At 45.4% G+C, this 24,069-nt stretch overlaps 2 protein-coding genes across 5 annotated transcripts; one reads left to right on the forward strand and one right to left on the reverse strand.

Moving 5' to 3' along the window:
• Positions 1-8,230: 8,230 nt before the first annotated feature.
• On the forward strand, positions 8,231-10,374 carry LOC135587571 (gibberellin 20 oxidase 1-D-like). Its single transcript, XM_065079137.1, has 3 exons — positions 8,231-9,004; positions 9,107-9,428; positions 9,517-10,374. The coding sequence occupies exons 1-3, from the start codon at positions 8,439-8,441 to the stop codon at positions 9,784-9,786; spliced, it is 1,158 nt and encodes a 385-aa protein (XP_064935209.1). The 5' UTR covers positions 8,231-8,438; the 3' UTR covers positions 9,787-10,374.
• Positions 10,375-14,261: 3,887 nt separating this feature from the next.
• Positions 14,262-23,045, reverse strand: LOC135587572 (phosphoglucomutase, chloroplastic-like). Of its 4 annotated transcripts, none has more exons than XM_065079139.1 (23): positions 22,723-23,045; positions 22,564-22,629; positions 22,419-22,463; positions 22,249-22,341; positions 22,073-22,125; positions 20,869-20,920; positions 20,725-20,793; positions 20,286-20,354; positions 19,625-19,747; positions 19,486-19,538; positions 18,314-18,392; positions 18,175-18,239; positions 18,038-18,105; positions 17,570-17,688; positions 17,412-17,486; positions 16,976-17,091; positions 16,521-16,662; positions 16,357-16,438; positions 16,229-16,275; positions 16,049-16,126; positions 15,846-15,951; positions 15,562-15,629; positions 14,262-14,490 (listed from the first exon to the last, which is right to left on the reverse strand). In XM_065079139.1, exons 1-22 carry the CDS (start codon positions 22,936-22,938, stop codon positions 15,562-15,564), a joined length of 1,884 nt encoding a protein of 627 aa, XP_064935211.1. In that variant the 5' UTR covers positions 22,939-23,045; the 3' UTR covers positions 14,262-14,490. The 4 variants fall into 4 exon arrangements, with proteins under 4 accessions (XP_064935211.1, XP_064935213.1, XP_064935212.1 ...); XM_065079141.1 differs by having other exon boundaries at positions 14,262-14,494; XM_065079140.1 differs by lacking the exon at positions 14,262-14,490 and adding an exon at positions 14,635-14,907.
• Between the last annotated feature and the right edge of the window lie 1,024 nt (positions 23,046-24,069).

A 24,069-nucleotide genomic window follows, 5' to 3' on the forward strand; every position in this document is an offset into this window, starting at 1 on the left:
CTTCCTAAACACAATACACGCAGTTCAAAACCAATCATTCGCACGAACAACCTGGCTCTGATACCACTGTTGGGAAATCATAAGGGGGGGCGACATCATATGCGCAGCGGAAGAACAAGAAAACAAAAATCCCCGATTCCCAAAAAGATGTTCATCGTCGTGCGAAGATTGGTGCGCAAAATCCGCAAAAAACACAAAAACTGCGTGTAGAGATTGTGTTACCTAGGGAGATCGTATATCCCTGTTTCCTTGCAGATCCTTAGGAGAGGGTGAAGGAGGTCAAGCGTCCTCCTCTCTAGCGGTGATCCACACAGCAGGGTTGCGACGACGCTCCTCAAAACTCCAGGCCTACTCTGAGGTGGAGAGGGAGAGGAGAATAGGAAGGGCAAGCAAAGACTCTAGCCTATGAGGCTGTGAATCCCTCCTATTTATAGAGATCCCGTGTCAAAACCCTAATGGGTCCTTTCCCTAGTGGGTATTGGATCTGCATCCAATAAGACAAGGGCTCCGTCGGATATCTCATATCCGAACCTCTACTCATCGCAATGCCTACCATATGTGTGTGACCCTCTAGGCCCAATATCGAGCTGGCCGTGAGTCATACCTGTCAGAACTCCTTCTAACTAAGTGAATTATTATCTCTGTAATAATTCACTCGACTCATCGACTACGGAAGTACTAGGCCACTACGCCGTAGTCCCCAGACGATACAGGGGAATCCAATCCATTGGACCTGTCTGTCCTCAGTTACCATGTACCTATAGTCCCTCATCCATCTAATATCCCAGAGACCGTATATCGAGCATGGTGCTGTCAGACCCATACGGTTTCTACTCGAGTCTCGCTCTAATCGGATTCTCCCGGAGAACTCTTTCTCTCTCAACCCGAATGACCCTGGCCAGGGATTTGTCTGAGCAAGAACACATGGGATATTCCTCTCATGATATCGAGAGTGGATGATCCTCTATCGACACTCAATAGCCCTCGTAAGGTCGACTACCACTCCCAATGACCAGCTGTACTAGATCTGGGAACAGCCAAACCTATAAGTCTGGTATCAAAGAGTGGAGCACTCATACAGGACATCCTTGGTGTCTCAAGTCTAAGAACCAGATACACCACTAGGACTATGGAATCGTTGTCTGACAATAAGGCATCATCAACCATCCAGCATTCCGTAAGCGGATCAATCAGTGAACTCATTCTCCAATGAGCACCTGTACTGTATCCCTAGTGTCCCTACACGAGCAGCTATGAGACCAGCTGCATCCATCATATGGACGGGTATACAGCACACCAGTCTATCCGGTTATCACGATGTCCCTCTCGAGTAACCTATGACCGGGATTATTTAGGATATGTGTTTAAAGGTGAATCGATCTCATTATCGTGATCTCATCACGATCCGATTCCCATTGCACAAATCCAAGGACATCACAATATATATGCATTTATGCAATAGTTATAAAGTGATATATGCCAAAATATAATAAGCAAAAAGATTCTGTATCAAGTCACACGTGCCATCACTCACGTGATTGGCTTGCTGGGCACTTATGACTAGCAAGAACAAGAAAACAAAATCTTCGATTCCCAAAGAGATGTTCGTCGTCGTGCGAAGATTGGTGCACAAAATCTGTGAAACTTAAAACTGCGTGTTGAGTAGATTGTGTTACCTAGGGAGATCGTATATCCATGTTTCCTTGTAGATCCTTAGGAGAGGGTGAAGGAGGTCAAGCGTCCTCATCTCTAGTGATGATCCACACAGCAGGGTTGCGACGATGCTCCTCAAAACTTCAAGCCTGCTCTGAGGTGGAGAGGGAGAGGAGAATAGGAAAGGCAAGCAAAGACTCTAGCCTATGAGGCTCTGAATCCCTCCTATTTATAGAGGTCCCCTATCAAACCCTAATGGGTCCTCCCCTAGTGGGTATTGGATCTGCATCCAATAAGACAAGGGCTCCGTCGGATATCTCATATCCGAACCTCTACTCATCGTAATGCCTACCATATGTGTGTGACCCTCTAGGCCCAATATCGAGCTGGCCGTGAGTCATACCTATCAGAACTCCTTATAACTCAGTGAATTATTATCTCTGTAATAATTCACTTGACTCATCGACTACGGACGTACTAGGCCACTACGCCGTAGTCCTCAGACGATACAGGGGAATCCAATCCATTGGACCTATCTATCCTTAGTTACCGTGTACCTATAGTCCCTCATCCATCTAATATTTCAGAGACCGTATATCGAGCATGGTGTTGTCAGACCCATACGATTTCTACTCGAGTCTCGCTCTAATCGGATTCTCCCGGAGAACTCTTTCTCTCTCAACCCGAATGACTCTGGCCAGGGATTTGTCTGAGCAAGAACACATGGGATATTCCTCTCATGACGCCGAGAGTGGATGATCCTCTATCGACACTCAATAGCCCTCGTAAGGTCGACTACCACTCCCAATGACCAGTTGTACTAGATCTGGGACAACCAAACCTATAAGTCTGGTATCAAAGAGTGGAGCACTTATATATGACATCCTTGGTGTCTCAAGTCTAAGGACCAGATACACCACTAGGACTAGGAATCGCTATCTGACAATAAGGCATCATCAACCATCCAGCATTCCGTAAGCGGATCAATCAGTGAACTCATTCTCCAATGAGCACCTGTACTATATCCCTAATGTCCCTACACGAGCAGCTATGAGACCAGCTGCATCCATCATATGGACGGGTATATAGCACACCAGTCTGTCCGGTTATCACGATGTCCCTCTCGAGTAACCTATGACCAGGATTATTTAGGATATGTGTTTAAAGGTGAATCGATCTCATTATCGTGATCTCATCAAGATCCGATTCCCATTGCACAAATCCAAGGACATCACAATATATATATATATATATATATATATATATATATATATATATATATATATATATATATATATATATATATATATATATATATATATATATATATATATATATATATGCATTTATGCAATAGTTATAAAGTGATATATGCCAAAATATAATAAGCAAAAAGATTATGTATCAAGTCACACGTGCCATCATTCACGTGATTGGCTTGCTGGGCACCTATGATTAGCAGGAGCGACTCGGGCGAGAAGCTAAGCTGACGAGTCACAAGTCAGGGATTAACATGGAGCAACTCGGGCGAGAAGCTGAGCCGACGAGTCATAAGTCAGGGATTGACATGGAGTGACTCGGGCGAGAAGCTGAGCCGACGAGTTGCAAGTCAAGGATTGACATGGAGCGACTCGGGCAAGAAGCTGAGCCGGCGAGTCGCAATTTGGGGATTGACATGGAGTGACTCGGGCGAGAAGCTGAGCCGACGAGTCGCAAGTCGAGGATTGACATGGAGTGACTCGAGCGAGAAGCTGAGCCGACGAGTCGCAAGTCGAGGATTGACATGGAGCGACTCGGGCGAGAAGCTGGGCCGATGAGCCATAGGTTAGGAATCGATCTGGCGAGCCTATGGACCTCTTGTCGTGAGTGGCTTTTCGACGAGAGATTTTGGATGACGAGGCATCTTTCGATGGGTCCCTTGGGACGTGGGGTTGCTGCTCGGAGTTCCTTGAGATAGCACCCGAGGTGACCTTTGCGGATCAAGTCCTCGATTTGATTCTGGAGGTAACGGCAATCTTCCGTGCCATGGCCGTAGTCCCGGTGGAACGTGCTCAGAGGGAGAGGCGGGGGCCTCGGGAGCAATAGCTCTTGTCAATCGAGCCTCTGGCGAGGTTGCACTGGGGCTGCTGAAGTCATTCTCCAGGATTGTTCCACCCTTGGCCTCTTGCTGTTCATGCGCTTTCCCACCACCAAAGCTTCGGCAGCGATGTACTGGTTGGCGCGTTGGAGCATCTCAGGGATAGTTACTGGCGGCTCCTCGATCAGTGACCAGAATAACCTTGAAGGTTTCAACCACCAGAAACGCCTGCATGATAAGAGAGGGGTGAGCATCGGGAATCCCCGGATCTCAACGGCAAAGCGTGCCACGAACTGAGAGAGCGACTCGTCTTCGTGCTGGGATAGCACGAGTAGGGTGGCCGTGGAGGGCCTAGGTTGCATGTTGGCGAGGAAGTTCTGCTCGAACTCCTCGGTGAGCTGGTCGAAGGATGAGACCAAGGATTGGCGTAGCCGGCTGAACCATGCTCGTGCCGGTCCCCTTAGAGTGGTCGGGAATGCCCGACACATCAGTGCGTCGGGGGTGCCATAGAGGGCCATCTGAGCCCGAAACGCGACGACATGCTCCGCGGGGTCGGAGCCGCCATCGTACGTCTCCAATGTGGGTAGCATGAAGTTGAGGGGTACAAGCTTGCCCTGTATATCCTGAGTGAAAGGGGACCCACCCGAGCCGCCTTCGTTGGACTCACCCCGTAATTTTTGAAACTCACACTAGAACGCGTCCAAACGCTGGTTGACCCGGGACAATTGGGCCCTAAGCGAGTCGTCCGCCGAGTCGGACGATATGGTGTCAAGTTCTGAGCGGGGCGGTGTGATTCGATAGGGTGCAGGTATGCTCTATTCGGGCGGGCCTCTCAGGTCCATTGCTTGCTCTCGGGCTTCTCCAGTCCAGATCTGCTCCTCGCTCGGCCGCTGCCAAGTCGGGTCGGTCATGCACGTCACTAGTCGCACGATCTGAGAAATGATTGGAGCGAGCATCTACATCATACCCGTCATGGCCTGCATTTGCTTGGTCAGGCTAAGGAATGCCTTGGGTGTCACGGCCGAGGTCCCTGTGGCAAACCCCGGGGGCGACAACCCCAGGTCGTTGAACAAACGCTAGTAGTGATCTGGCGTCAAAGCCGACGTTCCCCCGTCTCCGGGGGTGGGGAGGGCCTGGCCTTTTGGTTCGATGGAAGAGAGGTCGGTCAGAGGTTCTCCCTCGGGGAGAACTCCTGTCAGCTGCTCCTGCGACATCGACCCTCCTTCTAACGCCAAAATGTTGGTGAACAGATGTGCCGTGGCTGGTGAGTCAGCATGGCCTGGTCCACAGGTCAATGTCGGGAGTCTTCTATCGGTTGAGCTGGATGCCGAGGTCGATCGGGCCCTCGCGACGGGGTATTGATTAGCATTCCTTGTGTGCCGATCCGGGCCCCGTGTATTTCGAGCTGCGTCTCTCCTTCTCCGGGGTGGCTGGCAGCTCGCCTTTGTGGAGTGGCCGGGTTTTCCTACAAAAATTGCCCTCGTCAAGATCACCCGACGAGGCCCCTCCGACGAGCAAGTCAGTGGAGTGATCAATTGATCTCCCCCCCCCCCCCCCCCCCCGCTACCAGATGTTGGCTAGAGGTCTTTATAGTACTGCATGTGGGTCGGTCGTACACAGGTTGGCATGGTAGACATGTCAAATAGTACCTTGGTACGGATTCTGACTTGGCGTGCCTCGAGAGCGGCTCTGTCTCGGGATTCCCAAGATATGACGTGTCGAGTAGTGTCTTAGTATGGATTCTGACTGTGGTCGATGACGTAATACTCTGACGTGTTTTGAGCCAAAATATACCGTATCACCTTCATCCCAATCGTCGCTTTCCGCTCGTCCTCGACCCTCTCTCGTGTTGAATGGATAAGGAGAAGTGATAGAGCTAAAACACATGGAAGAATTGGAGACAAGGTAAAGTAATTTTATTACGGTCGAAATATTCTTATAACAACTCAATCGTATGATTCTCATGATCCGACACATAAGGAACCCGACCGTCGCCGTGTCGTCACCTGTTTGGCGTTCGCAGCCTCCTCCGACTGGGCCGCACGGTCGTCCCGTCAATGCTGTCCTCGTGGATGAGCTTTGGGCCTACGGGATACGATTACTGCCCATCTCGCGTTGTTTACGAGAAAAGAAAGGGGTTGGTTGACATTGGTGGGCTTACCGTCCACGAGTTGGGCGACAAGATGGTCAAAAAAAGGTGTCACATCCTTCCATTTCCGTCGTCGTCGCACACACCCGCGGTGCGCGAATTCCCTTTAATCTGGCATGTCGTAACTTATCGGACTGCTGGCCCACGTCAAAAGAGCACGTGACGGCGGCTTGCTTACTGGATGGCTTAACAATAGGATACGAGCACCTGTCGGTAAGATTACCGTTCACCAGTTTCATCCCAAAGGGAGCCGAAAAAAAAAAAGGGCCTCAAATCCTTCGACTTCGTCGTTCTTAGTCTCACAATCGGTGACCAGAATCGAATCGTTTGTCGATACAGATAGATCGACGCATATCTTCCGGTGGGACGCAGAGACAGCGAGGGATCCCCTACACATGTGACTTTACAAGGAAGACGACACGTGTACGTACACGAATATAAAAGCATTCAACATAACATGATCCGTCATTGGGCCTTCGCGGCATTAGCGTGGCCCAATCGAGCCACGTTCGTGGGCTCAGTAGTTGCCCATCGGAGAGGAGCACTGTTGTCACAGGACACAAGAAGCGTACGTCCCCAACCGTGTGTTTTTTATGCCCTGCCTCACATTCCATTCAATTATTAGAGAGGCATTATGCTAATAAGAACGTGAGACGCTCGAGCCTTTATGGCTGTTGAAGGGACAACAACACCATTCCCTATGGTGTAAGGGGACAAGCGTCGTGAATTCTATAAGAGCATGGAACCACTAAACAACTCTATGCTCGAATGTGGCTGCCCTCCTCTATGTGCCAGCATGAAGACACACCTACGCACAGAAGATAGACAGGTATGATGCAAGTGGAAATTTGCCACCATCATGTAGCAGTGGAGCACCCGTTGGACTATTGTTAGAGTGAGAAGTTCAATAGGCATGGCCAGCCTTAAGGGTTTTGGCAGTTCTTGCCGGCACCGGATTCACTTCCCCAGGGTTTTGGCAGCGCTTCCATCAAACAATGTTTATGATCACAGATTGTGGCATCCGTTAGCGCAGTAGCTGATGGTGCTCAGCTCATGTCTGGTCACCGATCACTGTTTCCGGAGTGCAATCTCCCGGCATGATGATTTCTGTTTATCTATGCAGGTCCTGTCGTGCAGCACAGACCTCCTCTCCTGGCTACTGATTTGGTCCATCCCGGGCTCTGTTAAAGAACTCCTCCATATTGGATCGGGTGGGGAGTCAGAATGAGGTCGTCTGTGGTCTCGTAGCGCTCAACATCTGCATGCGACGAGCGAGGGTGGGTGATGGTGAGCGATGGTGTGAATCCTCCTGACGCGGTGTTGCTTCAAGCTGTTTTAGGAGACGCAGGGTGGGTGATGGGATGCTTGGAGTTGGTAACCTCGGAGCAGACCAGATTGAGACTAACCAAATGATGGGGACTAAGTGGAGGGCGGTGGGCGACACTGTTTATCCATTTACCTTGCCAGCGTCGGGAGAGGGAGAGAGGATAAGAAGAAGGAGAGGGTGGTTGCAAGTGCACACGGAGGCCCCCATCGGAGAGGGGCGGCCAACCATCGTCGACCGCATCAATTCCAACTCTGCCAAAGAAAAAGGCGACCGGGTCCACCTTAGAACTGGAACTGCTGCTGCGCTCCATCATCACATCTTTCGGATCCTGATGTTTGATATCAGGTAGATATTGTCATTGTCACCCGTAATTTTCTTGTAATTCCTCTCTTCTTTTTTTTTCCCTAAAGAAAAATAATTATGAAAAAAAATAAAATAAATAAATAAAGACAAAATATTCCTAATTTTGAATGGTCAAGTCCAATTATTTGACAGGTCAGATTTGATTTCCCTTCTTTGATATCGACCTGAATTCGATAACAAATCTGCATCATCTCCTCTCCTTTCCATGAAACTGAGATGGCGGAAAAGGCCAAACTTTTATCCCCAAAATCCAAAATTTCATTGGTTAAAGATGATGCGTGCCTCGTTGGATCCGATTACACCATAGGAATATAATTGCTATATACGGGAAGAGAGAGAGAGAGAGAGAGAGAGAGAGAGAGAGAGAGAGAGAGAGGAAGACATCCACAACATTGCACCCATAAGATATGGTATACTGGAATTGTACTTTGCTGTGTTTGCTTTTACACATGCGTAGCTACGCACATCATTCTCCATCGCCATTTGTATATGGAGAAATAAAGACATGCTCTTTTTGGTATTATGTGGCTGGGATTCGCTGTCAGGGTCATCACAGCGAGGGAGAATCTCTTCATGATTTTAATCTTGTATATGGTGATAGATATTGTAGGATTGTAAGGTTGATGATTGCTGTGATCTGATGCAGCAAACCCCTCCTTCTCCACTATATAAGGAGGAGGGAAGGGCAGCAGTTAAAAGGCAGAGGATATGATGCCATCGAATCCTTAACAGGAGACACCGTCTTCCACGATTGGATTGGCATCTCCTCCTCCTCCTCCTCCTCTTACCTCGCTTTCGTTCTGAACACAACAAGTGGTAGACGTGTTTATATATGCACTCATAGAGCTCGTCGCAACAAGCGTCTCAGCATGGTCCTGCGCACTCTGTCTCCACCCAAAACAGAGGTGAATGCGACCATAGCTACCATGGCGAAGCCGGGGCCACCCGGGACGCCGTTGATCTTCGACGCCGCCTTCCATAGCCGGCAGGCCAGCATCCCCGAGCAGTTCGTCTGGCCCGAAGGCGAGGCGCCGACTCCGGACGCCCACGAAGAACTCGTCGTCCCCCTGATCGACCTCAGCGGGATCATGTCCGGAGACCCCGCCGCGGCTGCGGCGATCACCGGGTCCGTTGCGGACGCGTGCCAACGGCACGGGTTCTTCCAGGTCGTCAACCACGGCATCGACGCCGGTTTCCTGGCGGAGGCCCACCGCTGCGTGGAGGCCTTCTTCGTGATGCCGCTCGCCGAGAAGCAGAGGGCGCAGAGGCGGACGGGCGAGAGCTGCGGCTACGCCAGCAGCTTCGCCGGGAGGTTCGCGAACAAGCTGCCATGGAAGGAGACCCTCTCGTTCCGCTTCTCGCCCTCGCCGCTCGCCGGTGACATCGTGGAGGACTACATCGTCCGCACCCTCGGGGAAGACTTCCGTTATTCCGGGTAAAAGATCGGCAATGAATGGACTACGATCGAGCAGGTCGACCGGAATTCACGGCGGTGAATCGCATCTCGCTAATTCGATGCTTCATGGTTGGATGACAGGGAGGTGTACCAGCGGTACTGCGAGGCGATGAGCAACCTGTCGCTACAGATAATGGAGGTGCTCGGGCTGAGCCTGGGGGTTGGGCGGGCGCACTTCCGTGAGTTCTTCGAGGGCAACGACTCGATAATGCGGCTGAACTACTACCCGCCGTGCCAGAGGCCGGAGCTCACGCTCGGCACCGGCCCCCATTGCGACCCCACCTCGCTGACCATCCTCCACCAGGACGATGTCCAAGGCCTGCAGGTCTTCGCCGACGGCAAGTGGCGGACCATCTGCCCCAAGCCCGATGCTTTCGTCGTCAACATCGGCGACACCTTCATGGTAACGCCAAGCGAGCCTCCCCTCCCACTACACCAACGCACGTAGGCGAGTGCGCCGAAGCACTAACGAGCTGCGGTACTGCATGCAGGCCCTGTCGAACGGGAGGTACAAGAGTTGTCTGCACAGGGCGGTGGTGAATAGCAAGGTGGCGCGGAAGTCACTGGCCTTCTTCCTGTGCCCGGCCACCGACAAGGTGGTGCGACCGCCGGCGGAGCTGGTGGACGCCGACCATCCCAGGGCGTACCCAGACTTCACGTGGCCCGCGCTGCTGGAGTTCACCCAGAAGCATTACCGAGCTGACATGAAGACGCTCGACGCGTTCACGAGTTGGATTCTGCGGGCCGCGGCGCCGCAGTGAAGAGAGAGAGATGCGGCCAGGCCTCGGATTCATTTTTGGTTCTTGCTATTAGAGCTAAGGGGAGGGGTCCGAGTTGTGTGTCGACAAATAAGGCTTCAACCAATAAGAAGACAAGTCGAGACAGGAGGAGAAAGCGTTATATACATGTATCTGCCGGTTGCATCCCTCGCTGTTAAAAACCTTTCATTTCGGTCATATAGAAAGTAATAGCCCATATCCCCTCTTTCTCTCTTTCTCTCTCTCTCTCTCTCTCTCTCTCTCTCTCTCTCTCTCTCTCCTCTCCGATGAAACCAAACTCTAAGTTGGAGAAGGAAGAGAGAAAAGAGAGTGGGAGTTGCATGACGATAGAGAGGGGAGAGGAAGGAGCCAAGGTGACAAACTGGGACAGCATACGTTGTCTCAAATTGAGGTTGATATAACTGGAGGGATCCGTAAACCAGTCCTATCCTCTGCGCTAGAGTGGCTTGTCCTCTACTTGGCACCAGTGTACTGGTATTCTAATTTTCCCCCTTCCTTTGGCATGTAGCATCTGCCACCAGGACATGTCGTGATTGGATCTTGGTGGCAAAGGAGGATTCTTCTTTCAAACTCTTGCTTTGGATTTATTGCTACAAACACTTGTGCCACACCAACATCAGATCAGAGAGAGAGAGGTGTCCTGTGTGGAGATTTGTCCTAATATTTGTCGTCGGATTAGGTGACATGGGTAAGAGAGATGACGATAAAAGGGCTGTGAGGCGGAGAGTGGGAGGTCCCATGAGTGCCACTCCTCCCCTCCCTCTCTCTCTCTCTCTCTCTCTCTCTCTCTCTCTCCATTGTCCTCTAACGCTGGTTAAGGGGCATGGCAGCCGCCAAGGCAAAGGACAAGGCTGCCTCTGGGCGTGGCACTCGCATCCAAGGAGCCCTTCGTCACATGGCAGTAGCATTTGGCTGCTTTCGCCCTCTTTTTTCCCGCAGTGCACGAGGGAAAGAGCACCGGACAAGACAGTCCTGTTGCTGTCCTCCTCTCCATCCGGTGGAGAGCGGAGTCTGGCGAGCTAGCTAGCTAGCTCGCTAGCTAGTGGAGTACTACTGCTCCTTGTCCTCTTCTCCCTCCCTCTACTTACTTGGTGGGCTACCGTGACTCCATCGCTCTCCGCCTCCCTCCTCCTCTTCCCACATATATAGATAGAAAGATGGATAGCATCACGCCAAGTTTGAATACTTTGGGAGGAGGTCGGGAGTTTGTGGAAGGGATATACGCTATATCTTTTTTGGAAGCTTCTCTCTCTCTCTCTCTCTCGCTCTCTATATGCCCATGCAAGCGACAAATGGATGCTCACATGAAATCTTATTTTCCTGCCACGTAGATTCTATCGGTACATTGGACAACGAGATCTTAGGCTTTTACTCGTCAGCAACAGGACAGCCGACGTGTACATACTAACCGGTGAAGTTATCCATGTCCGGTGTCACTGTCACAGTCTATACTTGGATTATCTTCTTCCCCGATTTATTCCAGTCCACTTCCGTCTCCGTCATCCGGCAATCACTGCATCAATCAGCAGTTGACACGGCTCGTTCATCCAGCGATCACCGCAATGGCACCATGATGAAGCTGGAGAAGAACTAGTCATTCTCATGCCGTATCATGCGCGACTAGAATGAGAGCACATCAATTCGCACCGTGGTTTTTAATCACCACCGAGAGTTAACTCGAAGCGCTGCTCTCTAGGATCTCGTAGAATACTTGTCGTTACCCTAAAAGGACCACAAATACATACGATTTAAGAATCACCATGGATGAGAAGGTTGTTTCCCGGTGTCTCATTATTATACTCTTTAGGACTTTTCCACAGCGCAAAACAAAACAAAACAGGACAAAGACAGACGAGCAAACAACAAGGACAATAACCGCAAATAATCTAGTCGAAAGGGAAATGGGATTGCCATGGCACTTTCATAATCTCTAAAACTGTTATGGCTGATGCTTAAGCTCTTGAGGACTTCCTCGTGCACACCACACACCCAATAAAAAACAGCAAGCTCACTAGATTAATGTTTGCTCCTTTGGATCCATTTGTGTTTGTGGGATGGATGATCGTTGCTTCTCACTGCATATCGCCATAAGTTTGTCCATTTTGTTTTCAGAAATAACTAATCTTCTGCCACAGGCATATTTGCCGAAGTACACAATCTGAGCTTAGTTTTCTCTCTCTCTCTCTCTCTCTCTCTCTCTCTCTCTCTCTCTCTCTCTCTGTGTGTGTCTGAAACACCAAACGAATCTATACTGCAAGCATTTTCTACTACTGATGAAAGCCTTATATTGTTTTCTTTGATCTAATTTGTTTTAGAATTGATGATGCACTCGCTCGATACATCATTTGCATGGCAGCAACAATTTTTTGCTGCTTTCTCGTGCATATCTGATGCGTGCATTTTTCAATCAGCGCCCAAAGATGGGTAACCCCCAAGAGAATCACTTGTACAAGTAGCATCAAGATCACCGATGAAGAGATCCACGCACACTACATTTGAGGTGCTGTTAATAGCTGAAAGATGAGTTGTCCCAAAAAGACAATGGCTACAGGCCACGCCTGTGTCATGTAAAGCCGAGTCGGCAGTTCCTCACAAAGCTTCTCCTCAGATGGGATATCCATGACATCCTTCTTACAAAACCATGCTTTCAGCTTATCAGTTAACAGATGATTCAAAAACCCACCAATCACCCATATATATGACATCACCTTCCATGATTCTGTGTACAAATAAATGCAATCCAGCCAATGAGATGGCTGCCTTTCGCTGGCTCGGCATCCTTTACACCGTACTCGTTTATCCCCACATCGGCCACGGCCTTGGGTGCCTCTCGATGGCAGCAAATGGCATGTCAGAGTCGAGGCAGTGGCGAGCAATAGCGTAACACACGCAATCCCTGGAGGATCTCCCGGCCGACAGAAGCATGAGGGGCTCCAAAACAAAGGACACCAACCTTTTCCCCTCTTCTTGTCCAAAGCAAACGACAAGGTGGCCATGGAATCATAGGCGAGAACAAGAAACAAGATTAGCAGCAGCAGTAGTGGCTCATCATAGTGTGAGAAGAGAGGGGGAGAAAGAGGAGGTTGTGGTGGTGGTGGTGGTGATGCATATGGTGGTGTCCGAGCTCTCCAAATGCATGCCTTTATTACTGTTGCCATTCTGCTCATGGTCCCGCGATAAAGGTCTCTGTGTCCTCTGCCCTCTCATGTGTGTGTGTGTGTGTATGCGTGCGTGCGTGCGAGAGAGAGAGAGAGAGAGAGAGAGAGAGAGAGATTATTGTTCTTGGAAGGAAGTGGAGGTGCGACCTAGAAGGGTTGAGCTCACTGTCTGGGGGTGTAGGAGATGATTGTACTTTGGGGGGGGGGGGAGGGGGAGAGGGAGTGGAATGGCTGTTGGAGACCAACATGGGACTTGGACTTTGCCAGTGGCCACTTTGGGAGGCCGACGGAGCTCCCATGGATGACGAAGTGGGTCAAACAGGGTCATCCCACTGTTTCCCTAATATAGCACGTCAAAGATGGAGAGATTAGGAGTCCTGCAATATCTCATGTCACACAACCGATGCTTCCATCATCCTCTCTCTCTCTCACGAACAAGCTCGACAAAGTGGCACAGCAGTTGCTACACGGAAGGCTTTGGTCTTCTCGTTGATGCTGGAGGGTTGCACGGTACTGGTGTGTGCAGTTGAACAGGAGTTGCAATGGTGCAACATGTGAGCAAAACCCTGGTGAGAGGCAAGCAAAAAGTGAGTCTAAATCATGGTGGCAATGATGAGCTCACAGCAGCATCCATCCTTCCATCATTGAGCAGAAAGTGGAAGCTACAGTATGGCGATTACTACTCCGGAATGAATGGATCCAGCGAGCCTCGGATTTTGCCCCTCCATCATCGCTTCGGTTTGGTTCCAAGTTAATAATGCATGGGGAACAAATCCAACCCTCCTGCACACTTCCCACGTACCCACGTCACCTTTTATATGGGGGGTTCCAAATTTCCATCGCTTCCGCTCTCGCCTCTTGACGTCCATCGATGCCACGCGCTTCATTGCGTCGGCCACTGTGTGATGATGGATGCTTGAGATGCCAAGTCGGCAGAGTTCTACCCTCTCTCTCTCTCTCTCTCTCTCTCTCTCTCTCTCTCTCTCTCTGCTGCTTTGTCCCAATATAAATGACTCGAATTTGATATGTAATAAACAAAAAAAAATATCTAATACCATTAAGTTGGGATTGAAATGAATCGGACCAGACCGACCCGATGGCTCTCTCGTGGGTGGACGGGCCAAAAGAATATTCATCCTTGAAATTTGCTGAGAATTGATCTCATCGTAAAGATAAGATTTGCTGATCCAAGGAAAGATTTAATGGAGGAGAAGCAGTGAGCATAAAAGCATAACCCAGAGATTGCAACACTATCGCACCGGAATTGACTTGACCTACGATCCCGAGTGACACAACACCTCCATCAAATCCATCCGGTTGTGGCCTCAGTTACCATTAAAAGATGTTAATCCAATCTAGTTGATAATATGCCATCAAATCCTAAACTGTGCATGCAATCTTTACTTTTCATGAATAAGACAGTCTGTAAGAGCTGTAAGAATAATTATTGCGTCACCACCATCAAGCCAGTGGAGAAGAGGATCGAGAAAGCGACTCTTTAGATCCTGCATCGCTGCTCCCTCGTTGACTTGCTCCAGAAGAGTGACGGAAAAAATAAACAAAAATGCAAGCATAAGATCCTCACAGGAGCTAAAACATGGAGACATGATGGAACGAAGATGACAACATTGGTGAAAATATCAAGCGCAATAAAAAGACAAGGCTCGAGTCAGATCTAAAACTCTAGGAGAATCAAATATATTTGTAGGTGGCCACCCAAATTTCCAATCAGCAGATACAGAAGGAGACAGTCAAATTTTGTTTATTATTTAGCTATAAAGTTGTGTTTCTTTTGGGTCTAATTGTAGCCCATCTAATAAGATCAAAAGCCTTCATTTCTCTCATGCTTTTAATGACACTTGTGGGCCAAGTGCTTGGATATATTTGGTAGAAGAATTCTCTTCTCCTCTTCATCGATGATCATTGCTGGGATAGGTCGTCCATCCTACAGAAGAAACATGTCTGGTTGTTTCTTGCTGTAAATGATTGGAAGAGTTAAGTCAATTCAAAACCAAACATCATGCCAAGATGGAAGAGGACCAAGAAAAGACCAAAGAAACAACCATGGGATTGTCAATGTCCCTCGCTCCTATCAATAACTACATTAAGAAGCTTCTGATTTGTTTTCCCAAAAAAAGAGTCAAATCATAAAACCAATCTTTATTTTTGCAGTCTGGCATTTGATGTCGCAAAGAGCTGTTACACAAGTCTCAGAGATTTCACCAAGTTTCAACATTTGCCAGTATCATCATAAAATTATGTACCAGGACTGATCAACAGATTCTCCCAAAGCTCTATGAGAAAAATCCAGTTTAAGTTGAAAACATTTGCCACAAGCAAATGGCAGCACGAATCTAAAGCACTTGCTTGGAAAGGTTCTTCAGGTTCATGATAAACCGATAAGGCGGCAAACAAAAGTCTATCATATACATGGGAAACTTATGGCATCAAGAGGAGGGTTATATCAAAAGGCATTGGACCACAGGCATAACAGTGAACATGTAGTACATGTAAAATATGTTTATGATTGCATTAAACAAAAGAAGGGGATCAAATATAACAAAAAAAGGGATTCTGACGAGAGAGCACCAGAACTAACTTATGTGATGACCGTAGGCTTCTCCCTGCCGGTGAACTCGCTGAGCTTCGAAATGGACAATGCCAAACCTAAGACAGGACCAAACCATTAGCAATATTCTTTAATAAGAAACAACAAACTAAGATAACTTGTAGATTTGAGTCCCCCACCCCCCCATCCTGCCATTTACCATGTCATTAGCTGCAGGAAGCAAGAGCTAAGAGTCACCTCGTGGTAAAATGGCCCAGTAGATGGCAGGTGGGTAACTCCAGCATTTTTCTTAAAAGTAACAACAAATCACTAACCTATCAAAGGCTTCAATGCTGTCTGTGCATCTGTCCCATGCTTGGACACATCAGGCTCGAACTGTTCGATATATATTCGGATGGTTGCACCTGCCGATCCAGTGCCCTGTCAAATATGATGTGTTGCACTCAGAATACCAGGAACTTAATCCATTCCTCCAAGAAACAATATTTCTAAGGATAATAATCAGTATTTTCATTACCGACAAACGATATATAATCCTCGATCCATCAGTGAAAACAAATCGAAGGCCTTGCTTCGATGCTACGCTGCCATCCACCTGGTTTGGCACCATTTCAAATCATTCAGTGCCCAAAGAATGACAAGTGTCATTTCCCTTCTGCTGAAAAGGATGCTTAAGTGGTGGCTACATGAAACTTACAGGATCCTTGTAGGTGAAATCATCAGCAAATTGAAGGGTATAATTTCCTATGACCACAGAACATTAACCAGTACATAAGAAAGAAGAAAAAATAAATGAACACAAACCATGGAGTACAAAATAACTACCGTATTTTTCACCAGACTTGGTTTTAGAGATGACATGTCTAAGATACTCCATCATTTTATTGGCTCCTTCAGATTCACATTCCTGACAACAGCAATAAATAGTATATTGAGACCACAATATTTCATGGAAAAAGTTTTCCTTTCATTTTTATTTTCCTTCTGACCTCATAATCATATCTAGAGAAGAAATTCCTGCCGTAGGATGTCCAGTGCTCCTTTGCAATGTCAGCAACTGAGACCAACTTCTCCCCAACCTTTTTGTCCTTATTCTGGTAGGCAATGATGGAAAGCCAAGCCAGTACAGCCCTGAAAAATAGTTGAATCAACTAATAGAACAAAATTCACCACTGTACGAGCTGAGGCTCTAGACATTTTGATTTTGCTTTCCAGCACCATGGACAAGATCAAGACCAATTTGCACAAAAAACATAAGCAGGGGTCAAACTCAGCAAGTGTAATGGATAACGGACCAAAGGATCCAAGTAGAGACCATCAAAGTCCGCAAAAGGCAAGCTAGCAAAGCAAGCTATCAAACTCGTCCTAAATCAACATGACATTTGCTATGTTTTCAAAAATAACCAAACACTTCACCCCTACATAATTTTACAAACAAGCTTACCATATCCCATCCTTCTCCCGGATGTGATCTGAACCTGTTCCAAAACTTTCTTCCCCACATATAGATAACTTCCCTGCATCCATCAGATTTCCGAAGAATTTCCAACCAGTTGGAACCTGTATATTAAAAGACCAGATTAAGACAAGCAATTAAAAAAAAGTCAAAATGCATAAGCATATACATATGTATATGCAAATGTCTATGTACATGTACACGTGTGCTGAAGCTTAAGTGGACAATCTATTGACCTGGGCCTACAGAACATGTGACAATATAGCATATATATGACTGCAATTCAAATGTGGACATCCAACATCCAATAATATTGTACAATGGATCTTCAAGAAGTGAAGAGACTATGTACATCATTCATATTATATGCATGAATAATCATCCAGAAAACTGATGATCTAAAGGAATTTCACAAGTACAAAACCTCAAAGAAAGGAAGATTCAGTTTTGATGCAACACGATCAAGTGCTCCACTTGTAGGCATAGACCTAGCAAGTCCCTGTAGAAATCATTAGCAACTATAAAGTTCACTATTTCCATCAAGGTCATAAGAATACTTGATTCTTTTTTTTATTTTTATACCTTGGCACCATCTTTAAAGTAAGGGATGGCTTCCTCTGCATTAGCTGCAATAATCGCAACAGAATCTGATGGTGTGATGAAAAAGCCTCTTCCAAGTATCATATTTCGATCACCGTCACCTGAAGGCAATAAGCATCTTTTGCTATAAGACTGGACTCCATTAGAATACATACTTCTAAATTCCAATGAAGAAAATAAACACTTGAAAATAGAAGAATGACAGGTTAAATATAATCAATTACAAGCATCATAATCTTCAGTAAGACACTTTTATAATAGAATGAACTGTCTAACTGAAACAAATCCTAGAAACCCTTACAGCTACCAAATCTTTCTTATATTTGGATAAATAGTTAAGTCATCTTTCTTTCTTTAGAGTGAATACAATCCACATTTTCAAATAGCAAGCATGAAAACCAGCAAATCAGAATATATACTTAATTCTCATCGCATAAATCATACACATACCATCACTTGCTGCTCCAAAATCCGGTGCATCCTCAGAATACATAATCTTAACAAGATCTTTGGCATACCTGTTCCAAAATAGTTGAGGATATGAAACTACCACAAGAAACGTACTGCAAGGATTATAAATTCCTTACGTAAGATTTGGATCAGGATGCCCATGCCCAAAATCTTCTAAAGGCACTCCATTTGAGATGCAGTCCTTCAATGAACATAGTAATAACATTCAGGTCACAATTAAAGCAATATAGCTTATGCAATGATTGAATCTCAAACCAGGCTAGCTCCAAGGCGGTCCACAAATATAGGTTTTGCATATGCCCCAGTCACAGCATGCATCGCATCAAATGTGAACCTGAAAGATTAGTTTCAACAATTTCAAGCCACTGGCCACATTTAAGAAAACAGATACTGCTTGTTCATGAAGATAAACAGTCAGAAGAAAGACAATGAACCTTGCTGCAAGAAACTATAAGTGGTCAAAATGTAACTTTCAATAATATACTACAAAGAAAAATCCTCAAATATTAAACTAAAAAATATTTAAAAAAATTGCGCTAACAAAATGTGCCAAAGGCTGCAAATCAGCTCCAAAATTAAAAAAATAAATTTTTTTATTGAACCGGACTTTCAGAATACCCAGTGAATTGGATCATTTGGTATTAAAGGGCCCTAAAACTGTGGTCACTCAGCTAATTTGATCAGTTCAGTCAAGCATGACATTGCATGGTGCCAACAGATCTAGCCTCTTAGCATGTTTAACAGCTGATGTTCTTTCTTTTTTCTCTTTTCTGTTTATTGATTCTTTTAAGTTGGGCAGCTTATCTGCCTGGCAATAGGCATATAAGGTCCAACAGGAACTGAATCTTAAATGTTTGGGACAGCCAGATGTGCATCAGTTAAGAATACACTGGGCATCAACTTTCCTTATCCGATGGATATGAATGAGTACTGCTCTGGTAAGAGAAATGACTGGTTACTTCTATTCAGAAAAGGGACCAATATCAAGGAGAAACATATATAAGTGCCAATGTAATTCAGATTTCAAAAGAAAATTAAGTTGTTTACTCTTTTCTCTAACTGATTCTACCTGCAATATGTTTATTCCACCACCACCAACAACAATGACAACATCATACTTACACAAACTGATGTAAAAGCACCTTCACTGTTTTAATAAAAAATAAGACTGAAACTGGTCCTCTTCATTCTGCATCTGACCACCCCATTATGAATCAAGGATGCATAAACGCTATTACTGCCTCTGACACATTTAGGGTTTTTATCAACAATCATGAATGGTAGATTCATTCAACAAGCATTGTGTTTGCTGCAGAAAGTAATCATTCTATTTTAAAGTTCAACAGTGTCGTCCATTATCTTCTGATAAGCTTGAAGTAATGCTTTTATGTTACTTAGGTTTAAATTCCAACTTATAAATTGCGTACCTGAAATCAGGCCGGGAAACAAGACCCTTGATAAGCTCAAAATCGAACACATTCTGCAGAAGTAGGAATTAGAATTGCAAGACTTCAAAAGATGAAACACGCAGCATCATCCATAATTCAGTTCTGGTTTATCTTGTACCTCCATTAATTCCAAGTAATCAGAAACAGGGTCTATCACTTCCACTGTGAAATTTCCATAGGTTACAACTCCAAGGGAGGAGAGATCAACGTCTGGAATATCTGCAATTTTTATCTCAGAAATCTGCAGTTACAAATTTACACAAATTTAGAACTGAAAATTGTGGATATAGACAACCAAATTAGACGAAATTAGGAAGCCTGAAGTGGCAGCGGACAGGAATCCTGATCCAGGTGCAATATCAAGATAGCAGATGCAGTATCGAGATAGCAATTTTAATGAACAAGACGAAGTGCCTCAGAAGATAATAACATATTTCAAACTGGAAAAACATTCAATATAGCCAATCAATATCATACACAGAAAATCAAACTTCTATTCAATATGATCACTAGAGGCATAAAGCTTAAACTCAGAGGTACAATGATCTTTTCCTCCCTTAAAATCCAACCGGCTTCAGTCAGATTTATATCGTTTCATTTTAGCTCAAACTACTAAGCTTCGAATGAGAAGAAGTTGAAGGCTTTTGAGATACAAGACAGGTCACATAGTTCAGATTACAGGATAGATATGAATGAAATTTAGTACTGACAGGATGATAACATCCTCTTTACCAGAGGAACAAAAGATGAAATGGACCTGAGAGGATAAAGAGACATACTGAAAGTGTGTTTCCAAAAATTTTGTCAGTTATCGATTCTGGTGCAGGTTGTCCGCTGCTGTAGTTAAACTGCAATGTCAACATGAGAGAATGAATTATAAATTACTAAATGAAAGAAGTGGAATAAACCATTCTACGTCAGATTATTCAGATATGAAAAGAAAAAAAAAAGTCCATTACAATAACTAGTCATTTAGATTTATCAACTCCAGCACATAACTGATGATGGAACAAAGATATCCCCCCCATAAACAAACTTCAATTTCATAGTTCCAAACCAAGATTATCACCACACAAAAAGAAACCTGTTATATAGCTCTGCAGGTTATTCTCAGAGAAGTCCTTCAGTGAAACTAATCCAGAGACAGAAACAATTGTCAAGAACTCTGTTCTCATGAAAGGAGGAGGAAATTTGATAACCAAGTAGTAACATACTCACCTTAATGCCCCAGTCATATTCTGGTCCACCGGGATTATGACTTGCACTCATTATAAAACCACCATTGGCCTGCCAAGAAAATTTGATCCAACAGAAACACAGCAAGACAGTCCACTTCCAAATAATATATAAAATGAAGCATACCCCTCTCTTCCTAATCACTGCAGAAACAGCTGGAGTTGACATGAGGCCATCCCTGCCAGGGCAATACTCAACATTTAGAATTCAATTCTATGACATAAATACTGTGAAATACTTTTTCAATAAGAATCTGATTTATTATAGAACTCAAGAATTGCAAAGATCCTGAAATATTTATTACCAATGGGACAAAAGTGCAAGATCAGAACAAGAAAGACAAAAATTGTTATGATAGAGGTTTTTTTCTTAACTATTGGTCCCATTATCACCAGGTTTAGCTCTAAAGATTAACATTGTTGGCAGATTTAGGATTCCAAAATAGAAGAAAGTTCTCCACAGTCAAAAGATATGAATTTTACAGCTTCCATGATGGTTTGAAAGCTTCAGACAGCCCTATAGTTCAGGTTCATAGCTTAAATTTCTCAGCCAGCTTAGACTAAAGAAAAGATCGCTCAGGTCATGTTAAAGGTTATTTGAAATGTAACACTCCCGATTTAATCTCACATCAAAAGTCGGCTGAGATGTATTTCGGTTACCTTGGGCTTAAACATTTTAGGTTAGTAGTTTAGACTTAACGAAGTTAATGGATCATTTATCCCATCAGGCTCGAGGGTTTAATTCTGAACAATGTTGGGTCTTGACGAGAATGTCAAGGCCCCTAATTTAGTCGCACATTATAAGTGAGCTACCACTTCAATTGGAATGATCTGATAGGTATACTATTGCTACCTTGAGATTAAGTATTTTGTGTTAGTAGTTTGGGTAATTTAACAAATCAGTTATCCCATCAAGCTCCAAGGTCTAATTCTGGGCTATGTTGGGTCTTGACAAGGATATCAAAACCTAAAGTGAGCGATTTTAACCACCCGATTTAGTCCTCTCGTCAGTTATCCCATCAGGCTCGGGGGTCTAATTCTTTATTGTGTTGGGTCTGGATGATGACGTCAAGGCCTTGAGGGAATTTAACAGCCAGATTTAGCCCTCATCGAAAGTGGGTTACCTCATCATGCTCGATCATTACAACAAGATTTAGGCTCAACGAGGTTGACTATTGGCTGAGAGATCATGACGAATGCTATCAGAGTTAGATGGGGCTAAAGTTGGTCTAGTAGCATGAATTTAGGTAAGCTTTTATGGCAGTGATAACCAGAGTGGACAGACTCATTTGGATCAGCAATTACGATCCCGGAAGCAGTAAATCACTCACCTGCCAACAAGAATCTTTCCCACGCCATTCCCTGCAGCAATCTTGATGATTATCTGCATCCCTCAAATGACCACGAGAAGCAATCCATCACAAGCAAGAAACAAATTTATGAAGAGTGAGATACGGAAACGATTAGCTATCAATCAAGCTCCTCTCACGTATTCCCAAATGTCTACCTGTGCAGCCTCACGATTGAAATACCGACCATCGCCTCCCAATACCAGCACGCCACCCTTGTAATCCTCAGGAGGCAAAGAATTAAACAGCGCCTGCGCCACCCAGACAGCATAAGAGCTCCCTTCCATTCACTCATCACTTCAACTTCAACGCAATGAATTGCTCATACCTGTATCCAGTTTGCCAGATAATTCTCTTCTTGGAAAACCTTAACCTAAATCCACCACCAATTCAAACTCAGCTCGAAGCCATCATCCATTACAACCGCGAAAAAAGAACGCATCAAAAAGAGAGGGGACGAAGCACGAAAGAACCTTCTTCCTGAGCCCGCTGGTCCCGGTCTTCTGCCCTTCGACCGGCTTCGTGGAGATCGTTGATATCTGCAGAGACCTAGCCATTACCGATCAAAACAAAAATAGACACGAAAAAAAGGAGGGACCTTCTCGGGCGGAAAAGAGGAATGAGCTGGGGACCTTGAGTTCTTCTGCCGTGGGCGGGGCCGAGGAAGCCTTCACCGCGAACCGACAACTCCTACGGGAGATGGGTGAGGGGAGGCTCCTTCGGAAGAGGGGTATTGGCCTCGGAGCCGCCGCCACCACTCGCGGCGCGGCAATCAAAGGGGAAATGGAGGTCGAGGGGAGCACCGAGAGAGCGAAAGAGCCCTCCAGTCTGAGAGATGGAGCCGCCATTGATGAGCCAGTGATCTCCCTCTTGCCTTCTGCGTTGCGCTCGATTTCGAGTCGGCGGTAGATAAAGGGGAGGACGGGAGAGGAGAGGAGAGAAGGGATCGGATGCGTTGTCGTGTGGCGCGCGAGACGCGTGAAACCGCCACGTGTTCAAGAGAGGCCACACATTTGGTCAGGGGACTTATCACTACGACATTGAAGGGTATACGTGTTCCGCCCAGAACGAGTCCAGACTTCAGTTACGACTACCCGCACAGAGCACACAAGACTCACTCGTCGGTGTGAAATAACGAAAAAAGGGGACCCGCAGCAATTTCATGTGAGAAGAGAAACCGTATGGGATATCCGTTGGGGACACGATATATTCCACATCGATCGCTGAGAGCCGGAGCGCCTCCGACCGTCCAAACCTCTCCGAAATCAATGTCTTGTTTTCGTCATTGAAAATAAACAAAATGAGCTTTGGAAGAAGTTTCTGGATTTTCCTGTTGAGAATTATGACCCAAACATACTATTTTTAATGGAGAAAATTAGTTTTTTTTTATTTATGCTTTCGTATGATGATACTTAATTATATTATATAATATTAATTCATATCGTCTAATACGATAAATGATTTGGATACAATCGTAATTCTTTCCCAAATATGTTTTCGAATGAATTCACAATACTCAATAATTACATCCAGTTATGTCTTAGGTATGTTTAGCAAAGTCTTTTCCTTTGAGAGGATTAGATTAAAGATATTAAAAGTGAATCTTAACTCTAGAGATGATATATTATTTTATTATAATACGATTGATGATCGTGAGACTTGAAGATCTAGTTATATAGTGGAAGCAATTACACATACTATTCAATGATGAATTGGTCGTATCCAAAAATCATGAGATTATGATTATGATTGTACAACTATCAAGTCACATCACCTGCTTAATGAATTAGGATCCACGTGACGTATGATTTAGAATGATCAAGGTATTGATCTTACAGAAGTGTCGATAGTATGTCAAGTGTCATATTCCAATATCATATATAATCAATAATTTTAATTATTTATGATATTTGCTATATAATATAATATATATAATGTAATTAGATGATAGAAGGTGACGAGGAAGACGTGGAGGTAAG

Source organism: Musa acuminata, chromosome BXJ1-8, assembly GCF_036884655.1.
Source record: "Musa acuminata AAA Group cultivar baxijiao chromosome BXJ1-8, Cavendish_Baxijiao_AAA, whole genome shotgun sequence".
Classification (NCBI taxonomy): domain Eukaryota; kingdom Viridiplantae; phylum Streptophyta; class Magnoliopsida; order Zingiberales; family Musaceae; genus Musa; species Musa acuminata.